A 14,908-nucleotide genomic window follows, 5' to 3' on the forward strand; every position below is an offset into this window, starting at 1 on the left:
CAGAGCATGTTTACCTTTACCTTGTTAACTGAAAGTTATACTAAGAGCAGACCAGGGCTGGGCAATAACTGGTTTCCAATATAGTGATATATAACCAGCTAAACATCGTGATATATCATGATATCTGAAATAAGGAACTATGCAGAGGTGAACAGGACAATGTCCTGGCAACTGCTACTACTTACAGGTCTAAAACTGATAAATGATATTATCAATCACCAGCAGCAGGAAAGCCAAAATTCATCCAAATGAGACTTTTGGTTTGGGACTTGGCAAATGGTGGTACTCAGGACAATCTAAAGTATGATGATGAGTCATAGTGAATAGAAATAATCTGGGACTGCCAGACTGCCAGCAGGCTTGCTAGGCGGCAGACATGGCAGCAGCCTGGCGGTGGCAAAATTAACAACAGGGGGAGGGGCAGTAGCAGCAGCAGCCTGGCAGCAGTGGCACAATAATCAGCAGCCTGAGAAGCTTTGTCATGGCAGTGGGCAACAGCAGCAGCGGCAGTGGCAGCAGCCTGAGAGGCCTTGTCATGGTGACGTCAGTAGTGGTGGCCTTCAAGGCCTTGCCACAGTGGCAAAAGCGGCAATGGCCTGCAAGCCTTTTTCATGGTGGTGGTAGCAGCAGCGGCTTGTAAGGCCTTGCTGAGGCAGGCTGCCACAGCTTCTACCACCACCTCCCACTACCGCCAGGAGGACTTGCAGGCCGCCGCCACTTCTTTCCACCATGGCGAGAGCTCGTAAGTCCCACTGCTTATGTCGCCATCAGGCCTCGTAGGCTGCCACTACTATTGCCGCCCTCTTCTGTTGCCACCGTAAGGCCTCGCAAGATGCTTATCCTAATCCTTCTCACTTCTAATTATTATCAGTGACTCTGCAGTTCTGAAAGTATAAATCTCAAAGGGAAGGTATTAAGACTTAAGTATCGGCAAATGCCATTATATTTCACAATGCCTACGGCAACTCTTCATTTTTTCTGTGGAAAATATGCAATTTTGCATATAGATTGGTGAACATCACAAAACTGGGTTACATACATGGTTAAAACAAACTGTTTTCTAAAATCTATAAACTTGATAGGGGATTTCATATGGCAAAATAAACAATTTGGCATGTTGTAATTACCTCCATTGCATCTTGGTCATTCACCATAAGTTCTCCTTTCTTCTTTTCTGTTTCTGGAGATGCTTTTTTGGTTTTCACCACTGTTACTACTTTAGTAACTGTTGGCCCAGATTTCTTTAAAAAGAAAAGGTCATAAACATTAGAAATTTTACAAGCCACCCTACTAGCAAACACTATATACTAGTTTTGATCTCATATATTTCAGATTTAATGCACAAAAAACTATTTTAAGACCTGAACATTATTATTTTTTCAAATTTACCTTTTCACTTCCACCTCCACCTCCACCTTTTACACTTCTCATATTGAACTTCTTAACCTCTTCTTTCACTTCTTCCATATATGCATCTAATGGATCAAGCTCTTCATCTTCAATCTCAGTACCTTCCTTTTCCCCTTCTGCAGTTTCTTCATCATCATCTAATGCAAAAAGAGATTTTAGTAGTATTTAAAACCATTCTGTGATACAAGCAGTTTGTACAATTACAATTCATGCTTTCATAAACAAATGAATAAAATTGTTTCTTCTTGCCAAACAACTTGGAAAACTCTTACACTTGCATGCATCCATTTATCATTATCACCATCATCATATTTGTATACTGCATTCATCCAAAGTTCACAGGGGGGCTCACAACATAAAAACAGAAAATGAGAACACAAATACATAATAAAATAAAAACAAACCCCCTTCCAAAAACATGTTTAAGAGGCCATAGAATATTTAATCAGCCAAACGTCTGCTTATAGCAAAACATATACACCTGGTACCTAAAGATACGCAATGAAGGCACCAGGCAAGCTGCCCTTGGGACAGCATTCCACAACAGGGAGCCACCACAAAAAAGGCCCATTCTTATGTTGCCACCCTCTGGACCTCCCATGGAGGGGCACACAAAGGACCTCAGGTGATGATCACAGGGTCTGGGTCAGTTCATATAGGCTCAGAAGCTTAATATGGGCCCAACCCAATGGCCCGGTTTGCACATCACTGTAAACCAAAGAATAATTTATCAAGACAATGCAAAAATGCTGGTTCCCAACAATGAGTTTGCACCTATTTTGCTCCTCCCCAGCATGGCATGGCAGCTAAGCCAAGGTTTGGCTTAGTGTGTCATCCGAATCTGGGATTGTGGCAAACATCTCTCCTACCTAACCAGGACCCGTAACTGCAAACCTTATCTACGTATCATAGTTCAGGAGAGACCTTAACCATGATCCTGGGTTCAGACAACACATCAAACCTAACCTTGGCTTAGCTGTTACACAGCAGCGAACTAAGAAATCTGGGAAGGAGTAAAGCGGATGCTAATTCCTCCTCGGGAGTTTGCATATTTGCATACTATCAGCCATGGTTTGGGCTTAGCATGACATGCAAATGCAGCCCATATCTTCCCCTCTCCCTTAAGCACTTTGAAAGCAAAAAAGTAAAGTACATATGACATAGTACAGCACATGATCTTCCACATCCACACGTTCAACAGCAACAAAAAGGCTTCCCTCTTCACAGTTAGTTACATAAGAAGTTCCTACCATCATCATCTTCTAAGCTCCATTTTTTCCCCTGCTTCATTTCTTCAATTTCTTTCTTTAGTTCTCCTATATTTTCCATAGCTTTTTTGCGCTGTTCTTCTCTCCATTTCTCTACTCTTTCTTTTCGCTTCCTCATTTCCTCTTCAAGTTTGTTCTGATCAAAATTCTGAGGGGGGAAAAAAGAAACTATATGCAGTTACTGATCACTGACATGAACTCTGTTTTTCCAAAGGGAGATGCAAGACATTGCCAGTCACATCCAACGTAAAATCTTGGGAAACTCATGTGTAATACTCATGTGTAAGTTCACTCTCTTGGAGAATTAAGTACACTACTGTCATTCTGTGCCTTGGACAGCTACTCTGTTTCATTCACTAATGAAGTAAAACATAAGCAGCAGGACATAGGAAAAAGCAAGCAAGTTCCAGCTGCACAGCTGTAATTACAAGAGACTGTTGTTACAGCAGTGGTAAGTAAATGCCCATAGTCACAACACAAATGTAGCCTATGTTATACTTGTTAGAAGTCCTCTACTGGGCCACTACATTCTGCCCAAAAGAAAGGATGATTTAGAACAGCTGTTTGTGCTACATGCAAAGAAACAAGACTTTATACAAATTTAGAAACACTATGAAGTCGATAAACTACAGCATTGTGCCATTGAACAATGAAACGTTTCAATAGTTACTATACATACATTTACATCTTGACCCTTTTCTTCTTCTTTGTCCTCTTTCTCTTTTTTCTTTTCTTTGTTAACTTCCACACCTTCTACCTTTTCTTTAGATCGTGATCTGAAAGACAGTATCAAGAGTTGCGTATGACTGATGGTGAATGTCAGCTTCCCTTAAGAGGTTTTAGGTGTAGTGAAGGAAACAATAATGGTATTATGCATAAGTATTAATAGCCTATGGTAAATTATTATTTAACAATGGAATCCCCAACATGACAGACACAGACTTTGCACCTGTCAAGGCCCCCTGCCTCTCTCAGTTTTGCTGGGTGTGAGCTGCCTGCTTCTTTCCTATGCATTCTGTTTGTTTTGGGATATGTGCAGGTGCTTTGCCTTTTTTGAGAGGGGGAGGTTCTGAGCACTACCAGTTTTTCTTACATAAGTGGATATTTTGTGGTGAAAGTAATAGTTTGTTTTCTAAATGTGCTCTGAGACTCAAAAGGTTTGGGAATAATGTTATTGCACTCGCAGAATGACTTCCATTCTGCACGCAACAGAAATTCCCCTCCCTCGCTTTTCCCAAAGAGCAGATTAGGAGATTTGCACTGTAGAATCCTAAAAGCAGATTTGGAGGGGCACACAGGGGGAAGAGAGGGAGAAGTTCCATTGAACAAGTAGAATTTGTTCAATTAGCATGCTGACTTTGATGGATACAAACCTGTTTATTAAAAAATAAGACTACCACGTTCAAAAGGACTCACATCCAAGTAAATGTGTAAAACATTACAGCCATAAAATATAATCTAAAGCACCCTCCCCAAACCTTGAATCCCCAAAAACTGATGGACTACAACCCTATCATCCCTAACTACTGTCATACTGGCTGCAGAGGATTTATTACTTATTTGGTGCATTCATTACCTGCCCTACACCACAAGGTCACAGAACAAGCTACACAGCAAAAAGACAGTACAATATAAAATAAAATAAAATAACATAATGACAGCTAAACTCAGTTCAACATAACCAGTATACAATCACAAACAACTAATCAAACACTCCCAAAAGCTGGAGTAAAAAGCTGTACCTTAACATGCCTTCAAAATATATGTAGAGTTGCCATCGGACACACATCTAAAAATAGGTATTTCCAAAATGTAGGAGCTTCCACTGAAAAGGCCCTACTGCATACACACACTGGTGCTTTTTAACTCGTTCATAAGCAATCTAGAGTACAAGTATGAAGCAATGCATTTCACATATATGCTCCTGGGGTCTGAACTAGCAGTGACTGACCAGGAATGAGACCTTGGGGTTATAGTGCATAGTTCAATTAAGGTGTTGACCCAGTGTGTGGCAGCTGTAAGGATCATTAGGAAAGAAGCTGAAAATAAAACTACTGATATCATAACAGCATTACACAAAGCTATGGTATGAAGACACTTGGAACACTGTGTACAGTTCTAATGACCACACATCAAGAAGAATAATTTAGAATTGGATAAGGTTCAGAAAACGGCAACCAAAATGATCAAGAGGATGGAAAAACTCCCCTATAAGGAAAAGTTGCAGTATTTGGATTTATTTTTTTAATTCAGAGAAATGGCAAGTTAGAGGAGGCATGACAGACGTTTATTAAAGTATGCATATCATGAAGAAAGTGGATAGTCAAGTTTTTCTTTCTGTCTCATAATACCCAATGAAGCTGAATTTTGGAATATTCAAGATACAAAGTGTCTTCTTTACACAGTTCAACTATGGAATTTGCTTTCACAGGAAGGTGCAATGGCCACCAACTTGGATGATTCTGGAAGAAGCTTAGACAAATTCATGGAAGTAAAAAATAAAAACAACCATTGGCTACTAACCATGATGGCTATGCTTTGCCTTCACAATTAGAGGCAGTATGCTTTGGAATATCAGTTACTAGAAACCATAGGAGGGAAGAGTGCTCTTGCACATGCCCTGCTTGTGGGCTTCCCATAGGCACATGGCTGCTACGGTGAGAGCAGGACACTGAACAAGATGGCCTAATCCACCAGGCCCTTCTTATGCCCATGTGACTCAAGGGGCTTCAAAAAGAAAAGAAAACTGTCTGCATTGCTCTGTATTTGTCTCTTTAGATCCTGGCCTTAATCTCATCATGCACATAGATTTCAGACTTTTACAATTTATAGGCATATACCAAGTGTTAGGCTTCATTTTGATCTTTTCTTTCTTTCTTTTTGAAAGCAAACACTTATTGAAAATTTAATTTCCAGAATACCTAGGCGTAACTAATAGTCCCAGTGTTTATTTTACACCTCCTTGAAGGAAGGAGCTTGTGCAAATCGACTAAAAATGAATGCTTGTTTCACTAAGTGATTTAGCACTTGCTTTGGAAGTGTTAGTGTCCTCCAAGGAATCACTGCTGGCCGAAATGAATGTTTTAAAACACACACCTTCCCTCAGAATCTGACAGGCTTGGCTTCAATATGAAAGCCATTCATCATGTTTATTATGGATTTTTATTATTCCCACCTCTTCTCCCACAAAAAGGACAAATCCAATTCAAACATGTGCTAACCCTTGCCTATAAATGTAGAAATCATTTTGGTTGGTAAAATCTTATAAAGTTCTCTTTAGAGCCCACTGAAAGGTTTTAACAAAAACCATATGCTTATCTTAAACAACAGTTTATGTCACTGAACTTTCAAGACATTATCTTTGAGACTTTAGAATAAGGTTGATAAAGCTAGATGGATATATTTCTGAAATGGCTTACATATTTTTATTGTATACCTTGACCGCATGCTTGCTAATACTTTTCATTTAGCACACCTGTTTTTAATTTTGAGAAAGCAGATCTGTAGAACAAAGAGGACTCCTTCAGGTTTTCTAAGCATAGTGATAGCAGCACAGAGGCCCCAAAGGAACAAGTTATAAAGAATGGTTTGATTTTCTGAGAGGCCAGAGAATCACCAATGCCATTTTCTTGCAGCCCAGCATAACGAAGCAGCAGATAAACACAGTACCCAGCAATGAGAGCACCAAGATCAATCACTAGGTGGAGCATGCACACAACTCTCTCTATATAGAGCAGCTCCTCAACAAACAAGAAACAGAACTAAATCTTTTCTTACATAGTATTATTTACAGAAAAATAAAAATAAAAGGCTCCCTATCATAATGATCTCCTTCCCACCTAGCAGTTCAAAAGCACGCCAAGTGCAAGTAGATAAATAGGTACTGCTCCAGCAGGAAGGTAAACAGTGTTTCCCTGCGTTTACATGTCCCTCACAATACTCAACATTTACCATTTTGTGTCTTTGCTGACTCTCTGCAATGCTGTGTACATTAACACTGCCCACACATGCTCTTCCATTTTTATTGGGATTGCTTAAAAAAATGTGTGGATACAGCTTAGGAATTTGGGAGGGGGGGAGGAAGAGAGAGAGAGAGAGAGAAAATACAGAACTGAAGTGTCTGAGGTAAATAAAAGTTCTAAAAGGAGAAAGTCCACCAAAGTGGAACAGCAGGTCAAACCTAAGAGGAAGGCAAATGTGAAACATCTGTCCTGGATCTCAGCAAAATTTTAAGGTTGTTATTATCATGATAGTTTCTGCTGCAATCATGCCAAGTTCAGATGAGGCATGTTAAAAATGTGGGGCTCTTCCTTTTTGGCACTGTGGTGGTGGAGCAGATTTCAAAGCAGTCAAATGAAATACAGTGGTACCTCTACTTACGAATGTTTCTACTTACGAATGTTTCTATTTACGAATTTCTTCTCCCAATGCATTCTTATGGGATTCGACTTACAATTTTTTCCACTTACAAATGTGCGTTTGGAACGCATTAAATTCGTAAGTAGAGGTACCACTGTATTGTAATAAAAACTTGATAAGGGAAAGGACTCTATAATGTAGCATTTCCCAACAATTAATCCTCCAATGTCAGACTCTGAATTTTCAGAACCTTGGCATTTCATCTCTAGCACTAATGGTTGCAGCAAAAACATTAGAAATTTACTTGCAGTTCACACCAGGACAGAGGGAAGGGAGAAAAGAACTTATTAACTGGATACCATACAGAAGCAATTAGGCATATTTCCCCAATGCTCTTCCCTAATCACTTCATTTACTCACTTGTTTCTTCATATTCAATCTCTTGTCCCTATTCCTCACAAACTCAATACAATCCTTCTTATTTTTTATTCTATCATGCTTATCTCCATGCCTTCCTATATGTTGCTCTCTACCCGGGGACATTCTTCTTCTCTCATTGGTATTTATCAAAGTTTTCTTCCCTTCCCAAAGTCACAGAACAGGTAGCTGCAACTCCCTCATCACACTATCAGAGATGCTCCAGTGTCAGCACTACCACTTCACAGCAAACACAATGAAACACTTCCCTCCCTGGATTCCCCCCCCCCCCAATCTTCAAATGAGCTGCACTGATGGCAGGTTCCCTCTCTGTGTATACTTAATTCATGGTTATCCAGAGTAAGTTCAAACTTTCTTATGACTTGTCTATAGAAAGTTGACCATAATTACAGATATTCTATTAGAGTATTCAAATACTTAACAAAATGGCATGCATTAGTATGTCAATTACCTGTTTTCTACTTTCTTGTTCTTGCCAGGGCTAGAAGATCGGGACCGCCGCCCTCTACTTCGGCTTCTGGATCTTCTCCTCTCTCGACTGCGTGATCGTCTCCTCTCTCTGCTCCGTTCCCGCTCTCTGCTTCGTGAACGCCTACGCACAAGCAGATTTTGGGTAATACTGTGTAAACAAAATATTATTTCTAGTTTAATCATTAAAAAGAGAGAGAGTAGAAAAACATTCATTAGTCATCTAAAAAGATTTCATTAGTAATCTAAAAAGAAAACAGGACAAGCATCAATACCAATGATTACAGCTTTTCAAGGAAAATGACCAACTGAGAACACTTCCTACTGGACACATCTTCTAGTTAGAGGCAACCTCTTTCACCAGAAAACATCCAGTATCTCCCAGGGGAGGAATGTTTTAATAAGTTATTCAATTTTCCTTTGCTTACCTCACACGCTTTCGATCACGTGACCGAGATCTCCTCTTCTCCCTGCTCCGTGATCTTTCACGCCTACGTTCTCTCTCCCTGCTTCTAGAACGTCTATCATCTCCACGTTTTGCTCTTTTGTCAGATGGAGAGCGACTCTTAGAACGGCTACCAGAACGCCCTCGTGATGAGGAGCGCTTCCGATAATGCCTGTGGTAGCAACAGAATGGTCAAGATAAACAACACCAAAATTGGAGTTTAGCGTACACATTAGGCGTGCATTGCCTATTGTTTAATTTTGAGAAGGGGTAGAGGGAAATAATGCAGTAGAAACAGTAGTATTTTTACAGCCAAAATGTTAAGAATTGTACTTTCCCTCTACCATATATCATGAATTAGAAGTATTGGGTTAATATACAAAATACATGCCAAACATTCCCAAGAGAGCCACTATAACACAGCTAAGGCTGCTAAGCAAACCATACCAAGAAAATCAAACATAGGGTGAAAAGAGTAAAGTATTACTTAAAACACTGCTACCTAATTAAATATCTTGCTAAAACCTTTTGTGGAACTGAAAATATAGAACAATTAAAGAACTGTATTGTGTAGTCCTATGAAAAACCAGCAGGTCCCAGCACTGTTTTCTTCCTTTGCAACAAATGCACTTCATCTTGAGCAGGAAGAACCCACAGACATCAGAAAAGAATGGGGGCCCTGTGAATATCTAAATTGCGCCCCATACAGATATACTGAAAAAGGATGGGAACTTTACTAACACAATCATTAACATAGTACATCTGAGCTTAGAAAGCGTGAGATCAAAAACTATTATTTTAAATAGGGTAACTCACTGTTTTTGTTTGGACACCTGTTGCTTTGTTGATCTAAGGAAATGAGAGAGATTAAGATAAGCAAGGTGAAACCTTTTACTGAAGCAGCATGAAACCTTTTACACTGTGTGACATAAATGGTCCAGACTCATGCCATGCAATACTGGGATTTTCCCTAATGTCATGAAACCATGTGTTACTGTGAAAGTCATTACTGTACAAGTTTATTACAGAAGTCTTCAAACAATGTTCCATGCCACTCAAGAGTTTTATTCCATTTAGTCCAAGAAGCATTACATTGGCTTTTAACCAATATGGGAATCCATTTGCCTTGAGGCCAGGTACAAGACAACCAATCTGTAGAAGTTGTTTCAAGAGTATTAATAATTTCCAGGGCAAATCATAGGGAAGTTGGAAAAGACAGAGGTCCAAATATTATAAGAATTTTCAGTAATCAGCTATAACTTCCCAAGCACAAAACACATACGTTGTCCATTAAAAAACACACACACACACACACACACACACACACACACACACAGACTATTTCATTATACATGCAGGTAGAGACACAATCACCTGGTTGTATGTGTTTTTTTAGTATGGAACACAGTTAAAAGCACACACATGCACAATTCATACTTGTTGGATAATGTGCATTTTAAACTCACGGAGTGGGATTCACCTAATGAGCCTTTCCTCCTGCACCCACCCCCCAATTAGCTTAAGGGGAGTCAGGAGAACCTCCAAAACAGTGTGCAGGTGAAAGAGGGGAGATCATTCTGTTTGGTGATGGTTGTGCAGATGGAACATTTGTCATAGTACAACACTGAATTTTACTTAGGTATTCATGTCCATATACTGTACTACAACAAAAATCATAAGAAGCAGCCTTGTGTTATTGTTACTGGCTCAGTGAACAGTCCGAGAGCCTCCAAGGATGTAATGATGTTAAGCCGGGATGGGTTAGATCAGTGCCTGACCGGACTACTGTGGGCCCCACAAAAGTTGCCCTGAGCTCCCTAAAATAAGAATGAGATATAACCAAGAAAACTAAAAATATGCAATCTGCCAAGTCACTATTAAGGCTCTCTCTACAAATTATTTTGGATAAGGTATGCTACAACCATTTATTGCTAGCCTCGGTTCAGCCTAGCTATCATAAATCTGTGCTGCAAATCTGTTTCATCCCAATATTGATTAACAGCAGTAACAGTGTGGCAGCTGATGACATATTGGACTTTTTAAAAAGAACAAAGTTGACCTTCCCAGGGGGCCTTCTCAGTAGTGGCGCCCGCCCTGTGAAATGCCCTCCCATCAAATGTCAAAGAAATAAAGAACTATATATGACATTTAGAAGGCAACTGAAGGCAGTCCTGTTTAGGGAAGTTTTCAATGACTGATGTTTTAATGTACAGTATTTTTAATCTTTTGTTGGAAGCCGCCCAGAGTGACTGGGGAAACCCAGCCAGATGGGTTGGGTAGAAATGAAACAAATTATTTATTTATTTATTTATTTATTATTGTTGTTGTTATGCTGTACTGTACTATTAAAAGTTTATGTTCTCGGGCTGTTAGAACCTCTCTCATAACATTCACATCAAGTCTGCTGTTCATAAGTACAGGTCATCCCAATTTACAGAGGATTATGACCAGTCTGGATAACTACCGGTAATGGCTTGGTACAGGTGAGAAGCAGCAACAAATTAGAAATTAATAAGCAGAGAGGAGGTAACATTTTGCATATTTTATTTTAATTGAGCAGAATTGATCTCATGGACATCAAAATTAAAACAGGGGCAGAAACATTCCTGTCCGGGGTGGGGTGGGAGAAAAGGATGGCCATCAGCCGCCTCAAACACATAACGGAGAAGCAGAGAGAAAAACTGCCCTGATCATGCCCCGTCTAAAGTTGTAAGTCACTATAATATAGTAAATTAATGAGGGACTCTATGAAAGTGTCTGAAATAAATATTTTTAAAAGTCAGCCAAAAGTCCCAGCCCGTTCAGCAGTTGCGACACTCCCGACGGCGAGAAGCTAGGAGAGAACCTCGCGACCCCCGAATAGCCTTCCTTCGCCTTCCTCCCGCGAGGCTCCCCCTGATGCAGCCCCGCGAAGGGCCTCCCCGAGGGGCAGGACCCTTTTGTCCCTTCGCCTCGCGGAAAGGCCAAGGCGGGTAGGAACCAGGCAGGGCCCGACCCGCTCCCGCAAAAGGCCTCCCGGCTCACCTGGACTCCCGACCCATTGCGGCGGCCTCTTCCTCTTCCTTCCTGACTTGATCCCTCAAGGCTTAGCGGCGGCGGAGGCAGCGGCAGCCATTTCCGAAAGAATAAGCGAAGCGGAAATGAACCGCGCTACGCAGAAAGCGGAGGCGAGGGGCCGTCACCCGCGTTTCCGCCAGCCGGACACAGCGACCCCTAGCGTCCGGAGGGCCAAGCTTTCACAGGCTCTGGCCGGGACCTTCCTTTCTCCTGCGTTTGTGCGGAAGAGGCGGCAGGTGATGATATCGCAAGAAGAGCCCCTTCTGGATGTGTCTTGTTCTCATAGTGACCAGACGGATGTCCATGGCAAGCTGATGTTCAACGTATGGATTGTAATTGTAATTGCGCAAATTGTAATCTCTTCTGTAATGTAAGGTGCTGCTGAGCTAGCAGACAAGCAGACACATTCCATTTATCAGCTGCTTCTTGATGTTTGCATTTAATACTGACATGTCTGTGATTCCGTTCTGGTCACCATGATTTCTAAGCCACCTTGATGTAAAATTCACAAATTCTTTTTTTTAGCTACAATACGGTTTGATGCCAGAGACAGAAAATGCGGGTCCTACCTCCAGGAGAACAGAAAAGTAATGCACCCAATAAATTTATAATGTACCGTATTTAATGCATTGGTCTTCAACTGGTGGGGAGGGACACACCACCATGGCCTGATCTACGTTGGGTTGCAAAAGCAGCACTACCACCCCAGAAATAGATGGTAACAAATTAAGAAATTGTTGCCCAAAATGTATGCCTGGGTGCTGGGTTGGAAAAGCTGGAGACAATTGCTTCAATGCACTGGCCCTGTGTACCACCATCTAGTATTAATATTGACATACACAAATATCCAGGAATAGCTAATACCATGCAAATACTTCCTATTTACAACTTGGATTCATGTCTAACACAGACCAGGTATGGAACTATTTATCTTAATGGAGATGGTATACTGGTAGTACTGCTATAGGATTGGGTGGTTTGTTTGGCTAATACCTGTGGATCCCAACCAAGTCTGGGTTTTTTTTTGTTTTTTTTTTTGTAGTCTGTGGTAGAAGGAACTGCTGAACTGGCCAAACCAGTTTATTTTTTAAGTTAATAGCCCTAGCTGGGCTTTTTTGTTACAAGAATAAAGAGCTGGCCAAATCTTGCTTCCAAGAGGAGAGATGACATATTGTAGGTAGGAGAATAGCCAAGAGCTAGTCACAATTTTTAGTCTGCGTTGAAGCTGCAAAAAGACAGGAGGCCTGGCTTTCTCTGTGTGCTTAATCCAGAGCTATGGGTTTGGAGCTCTCCCTATAAACTTAATGGGGAAGCAAGATCTATTCAAGTGTTAATACAATTTAGTGAAGTTTTTAATGTTTAATGTTTTATTGTGCTTTTCATTCTGTTAGGAGCCGCCCAGAGTGGCTGGGGAAACCCAGCTAGGTGGGCAGGGTATAAACAAGTTGTTGTTGTTATAGTAGCATAAATAATAAGTTGTTGTTATTTTGTTATACTAAATCATATACTGTATCCTAAAATCATCAGTCTCCAAGGAACCAAGTACCAAGTTCTTCAATTGTATGGAATTATTGCTACTTCATGCTGCCTTCAGTGGCTTTAAATGCGGAGACATGCTACACTATCAATTCTGCTTTAATTCATGTGTATATATACTTTTTTAACATAGTCAGTGCCTAAGCACCTTACAAATATGCTAACATGCTCCAGTACACCATGTGACTAATGGATGTAGATATAAATAAAACAAACCACCAAATCCGGAGAGAGACTGGACAACTGTTGACCTAGTAGTAGTGCATTGATATAGCCTACAGTAAAAAGCTACTTGGTGGTCGTGGTGAAACTGGGTGGGTGAAAGGGGGGCAGGATTGGCAGAGAAGCATGCGCTCTTTGTCAGTATGATGAAGGGTGAATTAATCTTCCTTTTTTACAGGTGTCCAAACACAGTGTTCCGGAGTTCTTCAGATGTTCTTTCAGGGTGGAATTGCACAGTACAGTACAGTACAGTACAGTACCACAGTTTACATTTGCCACAATTGTAAATAGAAACATGACATTTCTTTAATTCTCTTATTAGTTTCTGTGTTGATTTTTCTAGAAGGGTGACATGCCATGCTTGTTGCTACCAACTGTTCAGCATAACCCGCCTTCAGGTCTTTCTACACATTATTGTCCTTGTTCAGCTGGCAATGCCTATTGTGGTGTGTAAACAGATTCAACAGAGCTAACTGCAGTGTTTAATTGTTTACTTTCTAAATCATGCTTGTCCATAAGTTACATGAACATATGTTCTATTGTTGGAAATGAAAAAAAAAACATTGGAAATATATTAGTAAAACACTTGACAACCCAAGTAGTCTTTAAAAATGAATTACAAAGGCATGCCAACAAATAAATGGTAACAGACAAAACTGCATAGTAGTCTAGAAATAATTACACTGGAGGACATACATGACGACATGAGGTTTATTGGATTTTGCAAAATGAGTTTTTTTTGCAAAAGGAACCACATACAAAACACCTTTTTACTATTCACCTGCTATCCCACCCTATACATCACTATTCATAGCGGAAGTGGGCAATATGGGAAAATTCTATGTTCTACCCATTAAATCTTAGACTTGATACTGATTTATCACTGTTGAAAAGTCCAGCTTGGCAAATTTGAATGAAAGAAATTCAGAAACACCAGCTGAAAGGTGTTTTAATGGTTAATTCTATCAGCTTTCTGAAACTATTAGTTGGGAATGATGAAAACTTCAAAGCATTTTGAAGGTTTCTGTGACCAGATACAGTATTTCTGCAAGAGCCATTCCTTACAGATAGAATTATTAAATGCCAGCTCAATTTCAGCCCTCACTTGCAAAGCAATTGTTCTGAATCTTTTCCATATAGATTCAAATAGAACCTTTCAACATGTCAACAGAGACACAGTCAGACCTTAATGGGGCTCTTTTACTTGGGATACCATAACATATACAATTAGATGCTGAGATTTTATCGTAGTGCAAAGTCTACTGAACACAATAGAATATATCACGGCCCGATTCTAGAGAGGAAAGAAATACATGCCCAGGAAAGAACACTGATACAAACAGGGCTTTGCTTGCTGTTTTTGCCACAACAGTTCCTACTGCTAAAGAGTAATGTTGGTTTTTTTAAACTAAGCAGAATCATGTCTTCAGCGGGGGGGAACTGCCATGGCAAACACCCCAATCCAAGTGCACAGATGTCTCCAGTGCATCCATATTTACTCTAAAAACACTTTTCTTCATGTAACAGATATAATTAGAAGAATGAAACGTGGGTCAATGAATGCAGTATTAAAACTGTGAAGCAGGAAAGAAGCAAAATAAGGAAAACAGCTTATTTTGATTATCCAAAACAAAAACAAAAAAGTGACCGCCTCTAAAAAGAGAAGCTACATTAGCCTCTATAATCACAGAATGATTTCAGTAAC

At 40.2% G+C, this 14,908-nt stretch overlaps 1 protein-coding gene across 4 annotated transcripts in view; it reads right to left on the reverse strand.

Annotated features, from left to right (window-relative positions):
* DDX46 (DEAD-box helicase 46) overlaps positions 1-11,546 on the reverse strand; it is a 35,047-nt gene extending 23,501 nt beyond the window's left edge. For 2 of the 4 annotated variants that reach the window (XM_060271667.1, XM_035105470.2), the window contains exons 1-8: positions 11,413-11,546; positions 9,205-9,237; positions 8,372-8,560; positions 7,927-8,067; positions 3,358-3,454; positions 2,661-2,826; positions 1,390-1,547; positions 1,128-1,241 (exon numbers count right to left, since the gene is read on the reverse strand). In XM_060271667.1, coding sequence (XP_060127650.1) covers positions 1,128-1,241; positions 1,390-1,547; positions 2,661-2,826; positions 3,358-3,454; positions 7,927-8,067; positions 8,372-8,560; positions 9,205-9,237; positions 11,413-11,429 — 915 coding nt within the window. In that variant the 5' untranslated portion in view covers positions 11,430-11,546. Of the gene's footprint in view, positions 1-1,127; positions 1,242-1,389; positions 1,548-2,660; positions 2,827-3,357; positions 3,455-7,926; positions 8,095-8,371; positions 8,561-9,204; positions 9,238-11,412 lie in introns of all 4 variants that reach the window. The other 2 variants (XM_060271666.1, XM_035105469.2) reach the window with 1 other exon arrangement.
* Positions 11,547-14,908: the final 3,362 nt, after the last annotated feature.

The sequence above is a fragment of the Zootoca vivipara genome, chromosome 2, assembly GCF_963506605.1.
Source record: "Zootoca vivipara chromosome 2, rZooViv1.1, whole genome shotgun sequence".
In the NCBI taxonomy this organism is placed as follows: domain Eukaryota; kingdom Metazoa; phylum Chordata; class Lepidosauria; order Squamata; family Lacertidae; genus Zootoca; species Zootoca vivipara.